The sequence below is a fragment of the Thunnus albacares genome, chromosome 15, assembly GCF_914725855.1.
Source record: "Thunnus albacares chromosome 15, fThuAlb1.1, whole genome shotgun sequence".
NCBI lineage: Eukaryota > Metazoa > Chordata > Actinopteri > Scombriformes > Scombridae > Thunnus > Thunnus albacares.
In genome coordinates, this window is record NC_058120.1 from 18,495,777 (window position 1) to 18,512,881 (window position 17,105).

General features: G+C 41.6%; 1 protein-coding gene across 4 annotated transcripts in view; it reads right to left on the reverse strand.

Moving 5' to 3' along the window:
* Positions 1 to 4: 4 nt before the first annotated feature.
* fermt2 (FERM domain containing kindlin 2) overlaps positions 5 to 17,105 on the reverse strand; it is a 42,416-nt gene continuing 25,315 nt past the window's right edge. For 2 of the 4 annotated variants that reach the window (XM_044374224.1, XM_044374226.1), the window contains 12 exons: positions 15,365 to 15,590; positions 15,103 to 15,205; positions 14,592 to 14,699; positions 11,820 to 11,954; positions 11,261 to 11,310; positions 10,542 to 10,666; positions 10,298 to 10,404; positions 9,981 to 10,199; positions 7,182 to 7,202; positions 5,689 to 5,813; positions 3,209 to 3,350; positions 5 to 2,721 (listed from right to left, as the gene is read on the reverse strand). In XM_044374224.1, the coding sequence (XP_044230159.1) occupies positions 2,548 to 2,721; positions 3,209 to 3,350; positions 5,689 to 5,813; positions 7,182 to 7,202; positions 9,981 to 10,199; positions 10,298 to 10,404; positions 10,542 to 10,666; positions 11,261 to 11,310; positions 11,820 to 11,954; positions 14,592 to 14,699; positions 15,103 to 15,205; positions 15,365 to 15,590 (1,535 nt within the window). In that variant the 3' untranslated portion in view covers positions 5 to 2,547. The remainder of the gene's footprint in view (positions 2,722 to 3,208; positions 3,351 to 5,688; positions 5,814 to 7,181; positions 7,203 to 9,980; positions 10,200 to 10,297; positions 10,405 to 10,541; positions 10,667 to 11,260; positions 11,311 to 11,819; positions 11,955 to 14,591; positions 14,700 to 15,102; positions 15,206 to 15,364; positions 15,591 to 17,105) is intronic. The other 2 variants (XM_044374227.1, XM_044374225.1) reach the window with 1 other exon arrangement.

The window sequence follows — 17,105 nt, forward strand, 5'->3', positions numbered from 1 at the left end:
GCAGTTTAAATAAAAATTACTTTTATTTTTTAAAATAAATGCATTTTTTACAGTCAGAAAACATAGCGGCAGGACATGCACTGCTGCTCCTGACACTGGAGGCAAACAAAAACATCAGAGAAAAAAAACACAGACTAGGCTTGGTTTTCTCTTGCCTCTGTTCATTTTTGCTGATTTGTCTCAAACTCCAGGGTCTAAACAATGTGGGGGGGTTTCCTTCATATGGACATTATTAAATGAAATACTTCAGCAAAATCAGACAATCAAGTGAAGTATTTTTTTTTTTAAAAAAAAGGCGCTGAGGAAATTCAATTTGCAGCAAAAATGCACAGAGTATCACTGTCAGTTCAAAGAATGACCTAAAAATGTGACTCGGGGCTGCAAACGGACATAATCAGCCACAAATGGTTGAATAGAAGGCAGAAAATAACTAAAACAAAGCTGACATGAAAGAAAAAAGCAGCACATTGAAAAGGCATATGTATCTGTATTTTTAGAAAAAAAAATTATAATATGTACTCGACAAACATCTTAATCAAACCTGGAGTTTGAGACTAGTGTTATCTTCATATATATTCATATTTATCTTCATCTGAAAACTCAGTAAGACAACATAAGCAGGCACGATTCTGAATACTACACATGTTGACAGATGGCTTCCCCCCCTCTTTTCTGAAAGAAAAAACAAAAACAAAAAAAACAAACAAAAATTCCGAACCCCCCAAAAAGCAGAAAAAAAACAAACAAAAAAACTGTACAATTCTATAAAACCTGTGTTTTTACATTAGTTACAAAAAATAATACTTCATTTACTGATCCTTCATACTGAGGTCAGAGGAAAAAAAAAGTTTGCATATTCATTCTTCAAACTCTGTGACCTTTTGCTGGTGTGTAATGATAAAAATGATAATAATATTAATAATAATAATAATAATACTATATGGTGTGAGAAACAGAATGGCAATAAAGTAAAGTACTAGTGTCCCCCCTGTTATGTAGTGTACATGCACTGAGCAAAGAGATGCGAGGGGTTTCAAATCCCTGGATGCAATTCCAAACATACTGTAGAGATCTGGCAACATAAAACTCGTGTTGACTGAATGTTTGAGAATATTAATGCACTTTGGCACATGATTTTTGAATGCACGCATTTCCAGATCCGAAGATGAAAATCCCTTCTCTAAGCAGTGGACCGTCTAAAATTTGGATATAATAAATGGACACATCCATCTTGAAAAGCCATTTAGCTTGATGTTGAGTCTTAAAATAAGTTTTAAAAACAAGCGTAAAAATCTGCCAATGGGACGAAACATCTTAAATACGCAAACTTTCTCCAAAACTTGTCTTTAAGATATATTGTGGCATTAGTAATCTAAGTTCAACGTACCCACAAACAAAAGCTTTTCAGAAGAAAGACATCTTGTTTTCAGGAACACTAGACAGACTGAATACTAAACTAAATTTTTGTTGGGATGGACATGTATTTTTTTCAGCAAGGACATTTAGGTCAGTTGGAAATCAGATTTTCAAACCCACAGGACACTCATCCCAGAGCACTGAACTGTAGTGCGTGTTCTCAGCAAAGCAAAACTTAGACTCTCAATGTCCGACCTGTCAGTTAATGCAATTTCAAGAGAGAAGAGAGAATTCAAATGGAGAGGCTTGGACATGAGGAGACTCGACTAACAACTACTGTGAACAAGCTCTGATGAAACACAGCAAACAAGACAACGGACAACAAAAGCAAAAAGGAAATTCAACAACAGCTTATTTCATAAAGAGGACTGTATACTGTCGAAGTGCTTACATGTGACTTCAAAAAGATTAAACCCTTCATAGATTGGATAGGATGGACACACAGTGCTGCGATCAGCCGCCACAACTGTTTATATGAGATACCCTTTTGATTGGACTCTGATGATGTCCGCCTTTTCGGATAAATAATTCGATAAAACTGTAGGTATCTGTGGCACTATAATCACAAAATGTTTTAGCTGACAATTTAAATGCCAGTTCTTTAAGTCCAGTTCTAGAAGAGAGAGAGAGAGAGAGGAAAAGACAGTGATAGAGTGAGGAATAGAGAGGAAAAAAAAGATCTTTGGGATTAAATCTGGTGTTTTAAAGGGTTGTCATGGACGTTAAGTTGATGGCCATCAGTCCAGGAGGAGAGGAGGCAGGTGGTTTGCAGGAAAAGCAGACAAACTTCCTGTTTCAGGTTTGTGTAAGGCTTCTGCTCAACCACAGGAGTTTAGGTTCGAAGTTCATCTGGACTGCATTCACCAGAATATTAGTGTTTTAACAAATCACCTTGTCAGCGTTAATGCAAAAAAAAAAAAACCCCAAACAATAAAAACGGTGTCAGCCATGGCAACAGTGGTGCTGCTCTGAAGTCTTCAGCACAGCTCCAGACAATTAAAAAGACTGAGAAATAGTAGAATAAAATAAACCCATACATACAATCCAACCCCCCCCTCCCCCTGCACCTCCCTGACACTCCCCTCCTGGCCCCTGGCCTGCAATCACTGACCCCTGCTGGTTTGAGGCAGCTCACACCCAGCCGCTGGTCAGCTTATAGAACATCTCCTCGTCTAGAGACTCGTTCTGGTCCTTGGCACGCGTGGACAGGAAGATGTAACCACCGATGAATTCATGGACCACTTTACAGTCCACCTCAGCACAGACGAAAGACAGACTGGGCTCGTCTGCGAATTCCACGGTCACCTAAGCACACAGAGTACACAGTCATGGCTCAATAGTAACTCTGGTAGACGTATTCAGTGTGAGACAAAAAAAAAAAAATCTATTGACTGTAAAACTGCTAGCTTCATTAAACAATATTATTGTAAGTAAAGTTTGATCAATTGACTTCCACTCCAAGAGTTTGCTAGAACTGCAGATGTTAACAACCAACTCTGCATTGTTGGCTGGACCACAACAGCAGGGCCAGCCCTGTAAACGCAAATGTCTGCCCCTGACTGACTGGGCAATGAAGTTACATAATCGGTTGCCTCGGCCAAATGTCACCATTTCCTGTATCCGTTGTTTCAAATGAAAAGCCCTCTAGCGTTTCATACACGGTTCAGTCATATACTAGGTTTTGACCTAGTCTTGTTTCTGTTCACATCAGGGCAGCAAATTAACTGTAAGAAATTATCAAAAAAAATAGAAAGCTATGATATCAAACTGCTACATTCCATATGTTCCCTACCATCTTGATCTCCCAGTTCACGTTCCACTGCTTCATGTTGCTGAAACGCCAGGTCTTGATAGCGTCTCCAGTGCTGGCATCCATCCGGATCAAACGGTTGTAAGTGATACCAATCAGCTCCTCCCGCTTCCCTCCCTGGAATCTGCAGAGAACAGGAGAATCCACTGTGAGATGAAATGAAAAATGTGTGGATCGAATGATAAAATGACTCACTGTCAGCACATAAAACCGAGAGAGTGGGTGATGGAGATATAGAGTGCATTCGGAAAGTATTCAGACCCTTTCACTTTTTCACATTGTGTTATGTTGCAGCTTTATGCTAAAATTGTTAAGGTTCATATCATTTAAATTATTTTTTTTCCCTCATCAATCTACTCTCAATACCCCATAATGACAAAGCAAAAAACAGGATTTTATAAATTTTTGCAAACTTATTAAAAAGGAAAAACTGAAATATTACATTGACACAAGTATTCAGACCCTTTACTCAGTACTTAGTTGAAGCACCATTGGCAGCGATTACAGCCTTCAGTCTTCTTGGGTATGATGCGATAAGCTTTGCACATCTGGATTTGAGGATTTTCTGCCATTCGTCTCTGCCAGGTTGGATGGGTACCGTTGGTGGACAGCCATTTTCAGGTCTCTCTTGAGATGTTTGATTGGGTTTAAGTCAGGGCTCTGGCTGGGCTACTCAAGGACATTCACAGAGTTGTCCCTAAGCCACTCCAGCGTTGTCTTGGCTGTGTGCTTGGGGTCATTGTCCTGTCGGAAGGTGAATCTTTGGTCCATCCTGTGGTCCTGAGCACTCTGACCAGGTTTTCATTAAGGATATCTCTGTACTTTGCTCCATTCAGTTTTCCCTCAACCCTGACCAGTCTCCCAGTCCCTTCTGCTGAAAAACACCCCTACAGCATGCTGACACCACCATGCTTCACTGTTGGGATGGTATTGGGCAGGTGATGAGCGGTGCCTGGTTTCCTTCAGACATGACACTTAGAATTGAGGCCAAATATCTTGAAATCTCGGTTTCATCAGACCAGAGAACCTTGTTTCTCACAGTCTGAGAGTCCTTTAGGTGCTTTTTTGCAAACTCCAAGCGGGCTTCTTGGTCACCTCTGTTACCATGGCACTTCTCCCCCAATTGCTCAGTTTGGCTGGGCAGCCAGCTCTAGGAGGAGTCCTGGTTATTCCAAACTTCCTCCATTTAAGAATTGGGGAAGCCACTGTGCTCTTGGGAACCTTCAATGCAGCAGAAATGTTTTTGTAGCCTTCCCAAGATCTGTGCCTCAACACAATTCTGTCTCCAAACTCTGCAGGCAGTTCCTTCAACCTCATGGCTTGGTTTTTGCTCTCATATGTATTGTTAGCTGTGAGACCTTATATAGACAGGTGTGTGCTTCCAAATCATGTCCAATTGAATCAGTCAATCAAAGTGTAGAAACATCTCAGAGATAATCAAGAGAAATGGTATACACCTGAGCTAAATTTCAAGTGTCATAGTCAAGGGTCTGACTACTTATTTTATGTGATATTTTAGTTTTTCCTTTTTCATGAATTTGCAAAAGTATCTACAATTCCGTTTTTGCTTTGTCATTATGGGGTATTGAGTAGTGGTGGAATGTAGTTGATCCATGATCCGTACGGATCGTATCCCTATGGTTCAGCACACATGTGAAGCACAGATTAACTGCAAAATTTAATGTCTCATTGGAGACAAAGCAAACAAACTGCTGTAAGTACAAGTCAGGGACAGACAGCATGTCGCTAACAGGGATTTTGAAGAGCAACGACCAAACCGGCATCTAATGGGTCTGAAGTGACATCTATGTTTATATGATGTTTAATGTGCAACAGCTGAGCAGCTACTTAGCTATGTGGCTGCTAACTGTCGTTAGCGTTGCACTTTTCCCCGGTGAATGTTTGTTTTGTGGCTCGTTCAACAAGCTAAGCTGCAGGATAAGACTTGTGTTCATGTTTGTAAGTTATCTTCAAGTTTTGATGATGTGGATACAAGCTATTGTTTCATTCATTACCATGTTTGCAATGTATCATTGCACTTCAATGTAACAATTAAGTATTGAATATTTTATGTTTTTTAAGATTTTTTTTAAACATTGGCAATCTTGAATATTGTTTTCATTTAAGACCATGGGCAAAAGTTCCTTGCTTTAAGTGCTTTACAGAACAAATGGAAAGCAAAGTTATATTTGTCTCCTTTCTTTTTTTTTGCTGATCCGAAAAATGATCCGATCCGTGACTCGAAACTGATACGATCCAAACCGTGAGTTTTGTGATCCATTTTATCCCTAGTATTGAGTGTAGATTGATGAGAGAAAAATGAATTTAAACGATTTTAGCAAAAGGCTGCAACATAACAAAATGTGAAAAAGTAGATGGGTCTGAATACTTTTTGGATGCACTGTAAGTATAAAGATGCATCAGAGATTTACTCAACTTCAGTCATCTGTGACAAAACTTACTTGGCGAGGAAATGGGTGATTCCAAACTCCGGCAGGGACTGCCACGCCTGGATGAAGCGCATCTTGGCCTCAATGAGACTCATCTGGGCCACATTCTGGTGGGCTTCAAGAATCCGGGCTGAAATCTGACACAAACACACACACACACACACACATTAACACACATGACTTTTCAATATGCTCCCACCACTTAACACTAAATCCCCCACTGTAAACAAATGTATCCCATCACCACACTCAAACCACCCAGGTCCACACACACCCAATGTGTAAACAAGCTGTGGCCAGCTCCATAAAGCCCACAGGGCACGGTGTCAGCCAATAACCAGAGAGCTGTCAGAGAGCTATTTCACAAAGCTACAAAACAGACAAACAAACAAATATAATCCTATGAGCAAATTGTGGAGCCAGACTAAGGTTAATGAGCAAAGGGAAGCTTCCAACCTGTGTGAGTGAGCATGTATGTGTGTATTTCCCTCCTGTATCAAAATCCACTTTTGGGCCACAAGAAAAGATTTTATTGACTAATTCAACTGGATGAGGAGAGCAACAGAGAGATCCACTGTCTAAGAAAAGGAGTCTGTCATCTCTGTCTGGATACTTACTTCCCGCTGTCCATTTTCTTAAGTGTTTCTTAGTTATGAATGCAGTTTTCCTCCAGGTTGTTTAGTTTATTTGAGTGCAGTATGAAAAATCACCTACTACCACAGCTACTTGGAACTTTCCTAAAAAAGTAATCCATCACAGTGACTTTCATGTTGCCTTTTATTTTGCCAACCCTCCAAATGAGCTTTTACGTTGAAAAATTATAGGGGATCAGAAATTAATCCACGAAGTTGGTAATTTTGTGCATGTTTAGTAAGACAATTCTTGAATGTCTCAGCTTTTCTCAAGCCATTAAAGAGCTTCAGCAGTTAACTCTCAATCACTCGTATTACATATTACCGTATTATTATAATTACATCAATTTCACTGTGATGGATTACTTACCTTCAGTAAGTTTCTAGTCTATGCTTTTCATATATTCATACAGACATAAACTGAAATCAGTAGCTGTGAGAGAAGCAAAACATATTCAAAAACACATTAAAGCATTAACCAAACTCATGGTTTGCTTTGATAAAACTCAACAGTAAAGTTAAACGCACAGATTTGTGTTAAATGGGTTAAAACAAGCAAAAACACCTGCATGGCCCATTCACTTTACTGAATATCTTAATGTAATGGAATGAAATTATCTTAATAATGCACACAACAAAGATGCTCCATTTTTTTGTGTCATTTGCTTGTCTTACGGTCCCCTGAAAGTATGTTAGAGCTAATGACAAACTAAAACTATTTATTCTACTGTAACTATCAGACAACACTACGTCATACAGCTACGTATGGTTATGTGAGGCAACCCAGACGAGAAAAGTGTTCAGAGTTTAACACAATCATGCACATATCTAAAAAGGCATAAAGGCACCCAGTGGACACGCAGCTTAACTTACCAAATCCCTGATATAGCTTGGCTGAAGAGGGGGGGTAGGGAGGGAGATGGACACAGAGGAATGAACGAGATGCATACGAGGGGAGAGAAGAGAAAGGAAGATTGGACAAAGTGAACAAGCAATTAAGATCAATGTTGAGGGAGGAAAGATCCAAAACAATAAAGTAGGAGGTCATAACTGTAATAAAAGAAGCAAGATAGAGAGAGGGACTAGAGGGTCATGCAGGATTTGAATTTTTTCCATTTCTAGATGATGCTTAGACTGCTAAAGTATTTACAGTAATTGCAACACTTCTCTGCAACTCCTCTTTCATCCACAAGATGGTGATATATATCAAGCATCACACAGTGGCAGCACCAATATGTAGGAATGCCATGTCCCCAAGCCCCAGGAGTTTATTATCGTGCCTTTATCGTTTGTTTCCTCTTACATAAATGTATAGGTTTGGCCAGACGTCGCATTGCTCAAAGTAATCTAAAAATTCCTGTGTGTGTGTGTATCCGCTGGGAGCTACAGCACGGAAGTCTCCTCGGACCAGTCTGGCAACAGGAAGTCCAGTTTATGGGGGGGTGGGAGGATGGGGGGTGGGCCTGTATCTGACTGAGCAAACGGGCTTTTCCCAGACAGTTTTTCCCGCGCAGCATTCCCAAGCACGGCTCATTTCCTGACACCCAACGCCCACTACACGAGTACACATGTGTAGTGAGTGTGAGCACATACACATATACCGTACATATGCTGCTTCTCTTTCATGTTGTGCCTGGGGATACCCCCTATCGGGAGCGGGCTTGTGAGTATGACTGGAGCGAGGCCAGAAAGAACCACAGAACCAACAGACAGGCACACACCCCGCCAGGCTAATACTCCTTTAAATCCTAAATTCAAGCTGGACTCTTTTCCCATAGCCTCAGCCAGTAAACGAATTTTGCCACAAAGGGTTCCTTTCATCCGTCTTTCTTCAAAGATTGAAAGTTTTCTGTCCATATTCTAAGGGAAATGTGTCAGCGGACAGTGACATTTGAGCAGCTTATCATTTTAACCAAATATTTTGTGGCAGCTCCCATGCGGTTTTGATACTGGTTGGTGGGAGTTGTAGTTTTTCCATTTCTAGCAAAGTAATCACTGTTCCATGTTGGTTAAAATGATGAGCTGCGTAAGTCCAGTGCAGCAATCTTTTAGCATACTGCAGTATGTACAGAAAACCTCAGAATCATGTTAGTTTTCAGAAAAACTGATGAATGAAACTCTTGATGGCAAAATACAGTATAGAACCAAAGAGAACCAAAAGCTAGTGGAAGAGAACCTAACAAGAAATGGGCCAGGACTTTTTTTGGTCTGTCAGACCGACACACTGACACAATGAGATGGCTTAAAACTAATGGGTCGGTCCGTCTGACTACAGGACCTGGCTTTCAACATGGATAGGTAAATCCTTGAGTTTAATGACCCCATTTATATTCAAGGGATTTTTTTCCTGACTGGTCATAAAAGAGAGAAAGTGAAACATACAGAGAGAGAGGGGAAACTTTAATTGAGTACTTTTGTAATTCTGGTAATTCATATTTTTAACAGTAAGTGTGTGGTGGTACAATTGTAGACTTGAGTTTCTGAGAAGTGGCAAAAGAACTGAGTCATACACATGTTTCCTGTATGAAAAGAGTACCGAAGAGACAAAATACTGTAGCCCAGCAATGTTGACAACCATTTACAGAACTTGAATCTTATTTTTCATGAGTCATGCCATTAACTTCTGTTCCAATAATAGCTGAAGTTCCATCTCATCAGTTAAATATGGCAGACATGCTTGTGGCTCTTTGTAGTTCATTTCTTCCATCATTTCCGGTTTCACATCCATTCTCACACCTCTAATTCTTCCTCTCTGTCCACCTCTTTCTCTGTAGATGCCCAGTCTATTTCAGGCCATTTCTGAGTAATCACTTACTGTACCAACGCCCTCCCAACAACCCTCAAACCCTCAAACCCTCTAGCAACATTCCGCTTTTCTACTACAATAAACAAAACCAGATTGGGTGTGTAAGCTATGGGGTGGCAATCCCCCCCTCCCTCACATACCCATCCCCAACTAACACGGCTATGGCAGCCGTGTACTCAGCTGCTCCAGTGTACACACACCAGCCTATTGCCTACATGCAAATCCGCTGGGCACACTGTAGCATTTTCCTCATGTTTACAAGAAAGTTAATTCATTCTTAGTGCTTAAATATTACACCTGGTTATTAAGATGTCTGTTGATAGCTTGCTACTGTTGCTCAGCTGTGACCAGCCCATACTGTTGTGTTTAGAACCGACAAGTCCAGTGGACAAGATCTGCCCTTCCAGTCTATTGTTTGCTAGGACAAAGACCAAGAGCTGAGGTTAAGTATCTATTACAGTCTGATATGAGCAACTTTACTGTAAGCATGTCGAGTGGTTTGGACGTCCACTGTCCTGGTTTCCCCTCGTACAGAAGGGGGGTAGGGAGAGGGAGCGGAGGGAGGAGGAGGAAAAGTAAAGGAGGGGGAGTAGAGGGAGGCTACATTCCTATGCAAGACAGTCCTGATGCCAGGAGGCGCCCATCTGGGAAGAATCAGACGCTGCTCCAATCTAACTCATCAAACAAGTAAACAAGCTCCCACAAAACACACATTAGAGCAGACAGTTGCGTTCTTTCTATCTCTTTGTAAGCTCACACTTTACCTTCCACGTTGCTGGGAATAGACCCTACAGTGCATTCAGAGGTTGTATGTTAAAGCTCCATAAAGGAACATGAGGAGCATGCCTCTATCCTGCGCGGCTTACCTGTTTGTTCTTGTACTTCTTCAGATAGCGTGGGGACACCAGGCATTCTGGGTTGATATCGGTGGTGATGGGCTCAATGAACTGAGGGTCAGGGTTCATGTGCTGCATCTTGAGGAAGGACAGAATGTTCTGGACCTCCAGGTTGTACGAGCTGTCGGCCATGGTCTTCCCTTTAGAGGCCAAGCGGCACGCAGCCATCCAGTGGGCGTACTGTTTCTCCTGGAGCAGAAAAAGTCAGACACTGGTGATAAATACCTATAAAGATATTCTATATAGCCATTCCATTATTATGAATGGTGCGCTAACTTTAATCTTACCGTGTCACACCGAAGCCAGATCTCATTCATGCCATCAGCCACGGGGATTAGCAACTTGATGTTGAATTTCTGGCCAGAGATGTTAACATCTGGAGTTACCTCACAACCTACACATGGAAGCCACAGAGGAGAGCGGAGGAAGAGGTCAAAGGTTAGACCCAGGCTTGACACACCCCACCAAGAAAAAAAAAAGAACGTAACAATCTTATATGGGCATGAAATGACATTTTTTGTGTGTCTGCACCTCTGAGATTCATTTGGTGAGCAGGTGTCCCATGTGACTCCTCTTTACTCTTGTAACAGGAAATTGTGATATCTTTGAATGTGCACCAGTACTGCTTATAGCCCTTCAGCGTCAGTTTCTTGGGTCTGGAAAATATATAACAGATCGAGGGAGACATGTCAGATGGAAAAATCACCCATTTTCTTCATTAGTGGTCAAGAGAGGAGGAGGGGTAGATCATAAGTGAGTATAAAGAAAATAGAGAAGGAGAGAGAGAGAGGGAGGAGAAAAAGAAGGGAGTGCAAAGTGCAAAGTCAGCGAGGTGAACAGGAGAGGAGCCAACATTGGATGTGAACATTAATGGAAAACCATTAAAGAGGAAATGCCTTTTGATATCATACCCCCACCCTTGCTCCCCCATGGTTTCATACATTTTATGAGACAACCACTCCGGGGGCCACCTGCCTGTCAGCAAAGGCTTAAAGCCAAAAATGAATATGGTTTAAAATATGCTTGGTCCAATTGTAATCAAAGCTAAACTGAAAGTTCAGCTTGCAGATGTCCTTTGGCAAACAACCCTCCCTATTACACTGATGCAAAACAGGCAGCAGCTTTCTCACTTAGCCAGAAAACGTTATTTCCTGGTTCTTTGATGGGATCTTTTCGGACAAATACAACCTTTGCACGCACACACATACAGCTGAATGAATATGTGAGGGCAGCTTTGAATGTGAACTTACTTGAAGACTTTGACATAGTCCGCTAGCTCAGGAATAGATGTGATGTCACCCTGCGAGAAAGGGCAAAATGCAAACACCGTTAGTATAAGCCTAGAATATTTTAATATTAAAAAAATTGGTTAAACATAACTAAAACAATGACCTCAGCCTCAACTTTGCACATTTCCAATGTCATCGCTCATTGACGCATGTGATATCACAAAGCTCAGTTTCCTCTGATAAGCTGTATAAACTTCACAACTTTTCAAGGCGGGGCTGATGTAACAATAGACGCATATATTTTCAGCCTATCCATTTAAAATGCAGCCTTTGTTGGGTTTGTGTCAAATATCTCACACCCCCAGCTCTTTGTCAGATACAGCTGGCCTCAAATAACTGTGTGAAATTTCTTTGTGGGTCAGTATACAGTGTCTACTGTATGTAGGTTACTGCTACTGTTTAATACAGCTGATGAAATAAGACTTCATCAGAATAGAGAAACAAAGGACCAAACCCAAGTCAACTGGGAAAATATATTCATTCAATGATGTGAGTAAGATATACTACAGTGTTGTCATACCAGTGTCTTGGATGTCTTCCCTCCCTCCAATGTAATCTCCAGGTCAGACAGGGCTGCATCCACCTCATCCACCTCCTTCTCACTATTATTCATGTGGTTGTCTGAAGACATGATTGACAGTTTGTTGATGTGGTACTGAGGAAGAGAAAGAGACGCCACAGTTAGGCTATTGTTGATTTAGCAATCTTTCAGTGCTTTATTTGCTGTATTACAACAGGGATTTGTACATATTTTCCATTTTGAGATTCCATGATATTTACAGACTTTTAATATCTGCACTGTATCTTTCCAAACCTGAAGATCTAGAAACATCATAGTGTGCCCTTCTGGTGAAAAACTACCAGTCCCTTGGATTGACTTGACAATGGTAACAATTGCTAGCTGTTCCAACAACCTGGTCAAGAGTTTTGCTGATTTCTATAAAGTTTCCTGCTATTTGTGCTACCAGTGCATAAACCTTACAAATTTGTCTTATAAAAGTGAATCAGTCTGTGATAATTGCCATATAAATACTTTAAGACTCGCTGGCGTTTATATAAGCAAGTGCTGCCAATGAGCAACGTTGAGTTCACCAGTGATGGAACAGTGACTTTATCATTGAAGCAGAGACACTAGTTTTGGGATGAGGACGCTGTGAAGTGATGGTTGATGATTCACTGGGAGAAATAAGTGGCATGGTCTAGACATAGCGTTCTCTGCCTCTTTGAACTGTAACATGCTATAAACTACTTTTTACAGAGAATATATGTGAGACTGAACCGATAGGATAGGACATTTTTGTAACAATGGAAGCACCAATTCGTAAAGGACCATGGTTTCCGTTTAGCATGAGTCACAGACACTAAATACAACCTGTTGACAAATGGTATTTATAATGTCAACCCATCACCAACCCCCCCACCAATATATGAATGAACAGCTGTCGAGAGAGTGAGAGATACAGAGGTAGAGTTTGAGAGGGATATGCGAGGCTTTAGCCAGCTAAGGTTACAGAATGTGGGACAAAGGGCTCTCCATGACACTCCATTCCTCCGCCTCTTCCACTCTGACAGTCCTTTAACAATTGCAACACTGGGGGTTTTGTTTCCTGTGCCTGAGTAGGTGGGTGTATGTGTTTATCTGCTGCGGTACAAAGTACAACCTGTGCCCCAAGTCTATGGCTATTAGGTCAGTTACTATTTTTGACTCCTGATTGCCTCATTTCTGTGTACTGCCAAAGAGAAATGCCCAGGTGATAGCATGTTGACAGTAGCCAGCAGCATACTGGATGTGGACAATCATTGCTCTTTATTTAGACCCTGGTATCCACTCTCTTGAGCTAATTCCCCGCTGTCAAGCTCAACCCACCAGTGAAACCTTAGCCAAAATCCTGAGCTCATACTACTCTGCTGAAACATAGTAGTAGCTACCAAAGTGCTAACAGACAGGTAGCGACAGAGTAGCGGCCAGTCTGAACACCCAACATCTCTCTCAAGGAAGAGCAACAAGAAACCAGTGAAATGTAATTATAACCGGTCTGATGAAACAAACGTAACACCTCGGAGTGTAAGAGGGCTTTTACAGGAATGCGAACAAGTCTATGAGACGGTGTCTTGCTGGGGTGGGTGGTCTGGGCTGAGGCACTGCGTCCTGTGGCCCGGGATGCTCTATAATTACCCCGGGGGTGAGGACAGGGTGGCGTCCTCAGGTCTTGGCGACCACAGTTTATGAGGATCAGAAATAGCAGGGGCACCACCCCAAGACTACTGGGGGGCAACCTGAAGGGGCTAAAGGGGCTCACATCTGTATATCACTTCCCCTGTTCACCTACTTCTCTTCCTCTTGCGATTCCTTTAAACTCGTCTCTAACGTAACATAACGTAACACAACATTCGGAAATGTAATAAAACATAGGGTCACGTAAGGCCAAGTATTTTAATAATCGAATAATTGTTTTAATCATTTTTTAAGGACAAATTCCAAAAAATTAGTTGGTTTCAGTTTTTTTTTAATTGTGAGGACTTTCTTTGTCATACAGCATAGTAAACGTCTTTGGATTTTGGACTGTTGTTGGACAAAACAAGGCATTTGAAGATGTGACTTTTAATTCTGGGAAATAGATGGGAAATTGGTGGCAGCCCTAATAAAATCCTTTGGTATTACTGACAGAATGTAGTGTTGGAAGTATATAGTTGGGGGGGTGGGGTTAGAAAATTATATATTTATATCATATATATATATATTATCCAACATTATCTATTATTTCACACTTCTTTATCATGATGACTCACTAGGTCATACTAGGTCAGTTGTTTTTTAAAGCTTTGTTTCCAGACTCTTTTTCACTAAGTGAGGTAATAGTATTAATGTCTTTAAAGTTAATTATAATTAATTATTCATTAGGGATTTTGTTCAAAAGCCTAATGACTCACTATTTTTATATAGATTATGAGTCAGAAATAGAATGAACTGATAAATATTGAAGCATACTGAGAAGCCCAGTGGGACTGTGATAATGCCCTAATAAACTCATTCTGCAACAATGTACAATAGCCAGGTTTTAGTATGCATGGCGCAGCAGAACTGGCAGCCATATGGCTCAGATCTGGGCTGGAAGCCCATCCAATTCATTAGCTTGCGGTTGAGAAGGCAATGTGCCCATACCCCAATGAAAAGAGGACTGCAGGTCTTCAAGTTTCAAACCCTGACAAAGCAATGCTGAAACAGGAAAATTAAGATCAGACACACACATACACACAAACACAAACACACACACACACACAGTCTCCTGACCTGCAGGGCAGCAAACATCATCATTTCCTCCTCCGTGCACTCAATTTCCTCCAGCAGGATGGCCCACTTGGCCTGTTCATAGAGCTGGTTCACTCGGATGGCATCATACTGTGGAGAGGTTGGTCATAGCAGTTAACATACATACAAACAAACAGCGACTAAACATAGACTCACGTTCTCTCACTCGTATTAAAGGATGTGTGTAGTTAATGGCACCATGATTGTGTTGTAGTAAATTCACCTTCAAATACTTAAAACTGAAAACCGACCCTAACACTTAAAATACAAAAAGGTATCAAACCTGAAACACATCTACTGTCTTGTCTGTTTCAGTATCTATGCTAGTTGTGCTAAGAAGGCACACTTGGTGAGGATCACCATTGCAAGCTCTGATACTGTCTTTTAGATAGGATGATGACAGAGACATCTGGCAGAACATGTCCTCAACAAATGTCCCAATTGACTCTGGAAGGTAAACTTGTTGATGCACTGATTTATCTGCTGGACATACCTTAGGGTTGAGATCAAAGAAACTGTGGTATTTAAACCTCAGCAGCAGAACCTCATTCTCCTTTACATCCTGCTCCATCAGAGACCTGGAGGAGTCCAGCCACCTGCAGAGAGAGTGAAAATCATGTCTTCTGAAGCAATCTCTCTGCAGCCTCTTGCAACTGTTTTGATCAGCTCCACAACCCTAAAATATTCTGCAACCCACCACAGCATTTCTAACAGCGTAACCAAACCACCAAACCACTAAGCAAAGTTCATCTCACCCCTGGTTGATTTTGGCTTTGTCCAGCAGGGACTGGGGCTTGTAGAGTTTGACCAGGATATCTGGTGAAGAGATTGGCTGGCTGACAGCGAGGATGCTGGGATTGCCCTCAGAGAGGGGGCTGTCCCCAAACCAGGCAGAGGTGGGTGACAGTGGGCTGCCATCCCTGGAGTCATAGGTGGGGGTCATAGTCTTACTGTATAAGCCTGGACTGGAGTAGATGCTCCCTGTAAGCACAAAGTCACCAGTTAGGCTCTTGCAGTCAAACAAGAAAAATATACCTATTAAATAATAAATTAATTAAATGAACATTATTTACTTTCATTTTTATATTTGTGTTGCTTTATACTGACACTCAGAGAATGTAATGAAGTACACATTCATAAATACTTCATCAAAATAAAGCATCAAAAGGAAAAAGGGTGAACTCTTTTCAAAAAGCACACACACTTGCAGCCTAGCCAGGCCAGCTAGCGGTCAACAACACCATGTGACTACCAGCCCGCACTTTTGCAGATGAGCGGCCTTAACAACGTCCTCCTGCTGATGGCGGGATTGATGTGGATCAGCATGCAGATGATGCACAACATGATCAGGGTCGCCCACTTACTCACAGTCAAAAAACCTGCAGGAATGCACTGCACACAGCAAACTACTGCACAACTCGCCACAGAGAGGAGACGGGGAGCACAACGATATGGGAGGATCATAACAAAAACATGGAAGGTTGGAAAAATAATTTAAAATTCAATAAATTAAGTCAAAATAATTTAAAAAACGTGGATACACAGTTTCTGTATATTTATGCTTTTGTTTTTCCACTCGTTTTTCAATTACACTGGATTTTGGCTGCAAACATAAGCAAGCCACAAAAGTGATGCTGTTTGCATTTCCTGTTGGCTGGCCTTGTGGAGTATTTTTGGCCCCATACTCATCCATTCCCTCTCTCCCTCTGTAGGACCTAGGTCAAGAAGCAACACTGACTAAACCACTAAATCCCTTCTGAAATCAGGAAGTGGGCTTGATTTTTGTTTGTGAGTGTGCACGTGTAGTGTTTGTGTTTGCGAGCTGGGGTCATGAGAACGGGGTACACACTATGACCACCCATCCCTTGTGGAGGAGGGTGTTATTGAATGATTCCTTTAGCGTTTTCCCCTAATGCCGAGTTCATTGGGTCAGGGAGAGTACTCCCATCTCCCATTGGGTCTCTTGAGGAATCCAAAATATCTGGAGAGACCATGTATAAGGAAAGAGAAAGTTGGCAGCCCATTAAAAACACTACTAGGCCTCCTCCATCCTGTTTACTGAGTCTTCAATACAGGCAAAGAGGCACAAAGAATGTTAACATGCCACGACTCCCTCATGCTCCCACACTGGAGATTCATAGGGGGCTTAGATGGAGGGAGCTGGACCACCATGGGCTGTTGAGACTAGATGTAAACCATGAGAGGGTTGTCAATAAATGAAGGTGTCTCTCGTGGATTTTTTCACACACCTTCTGTGTGGGCTATTGGTTGAGGCATGTAGCAAGGATGATCTGATGTCTGAACTACTACAACAATATAGCAAAAACAAAATCTGACCGTCTCTATAACCGCCTGCAGTTTTCTCAAGCAAAACTTTCAAGGGCTAAGAAGTGATCAGCTATCCTGCACAACAGTCAGCAGGCACAGTGAGCAGGCCTTGGGTAGCTGTAAGAAAGAGTGAGCTTTGAGCTACATTCTAATGGAGGGCAAAGCCTT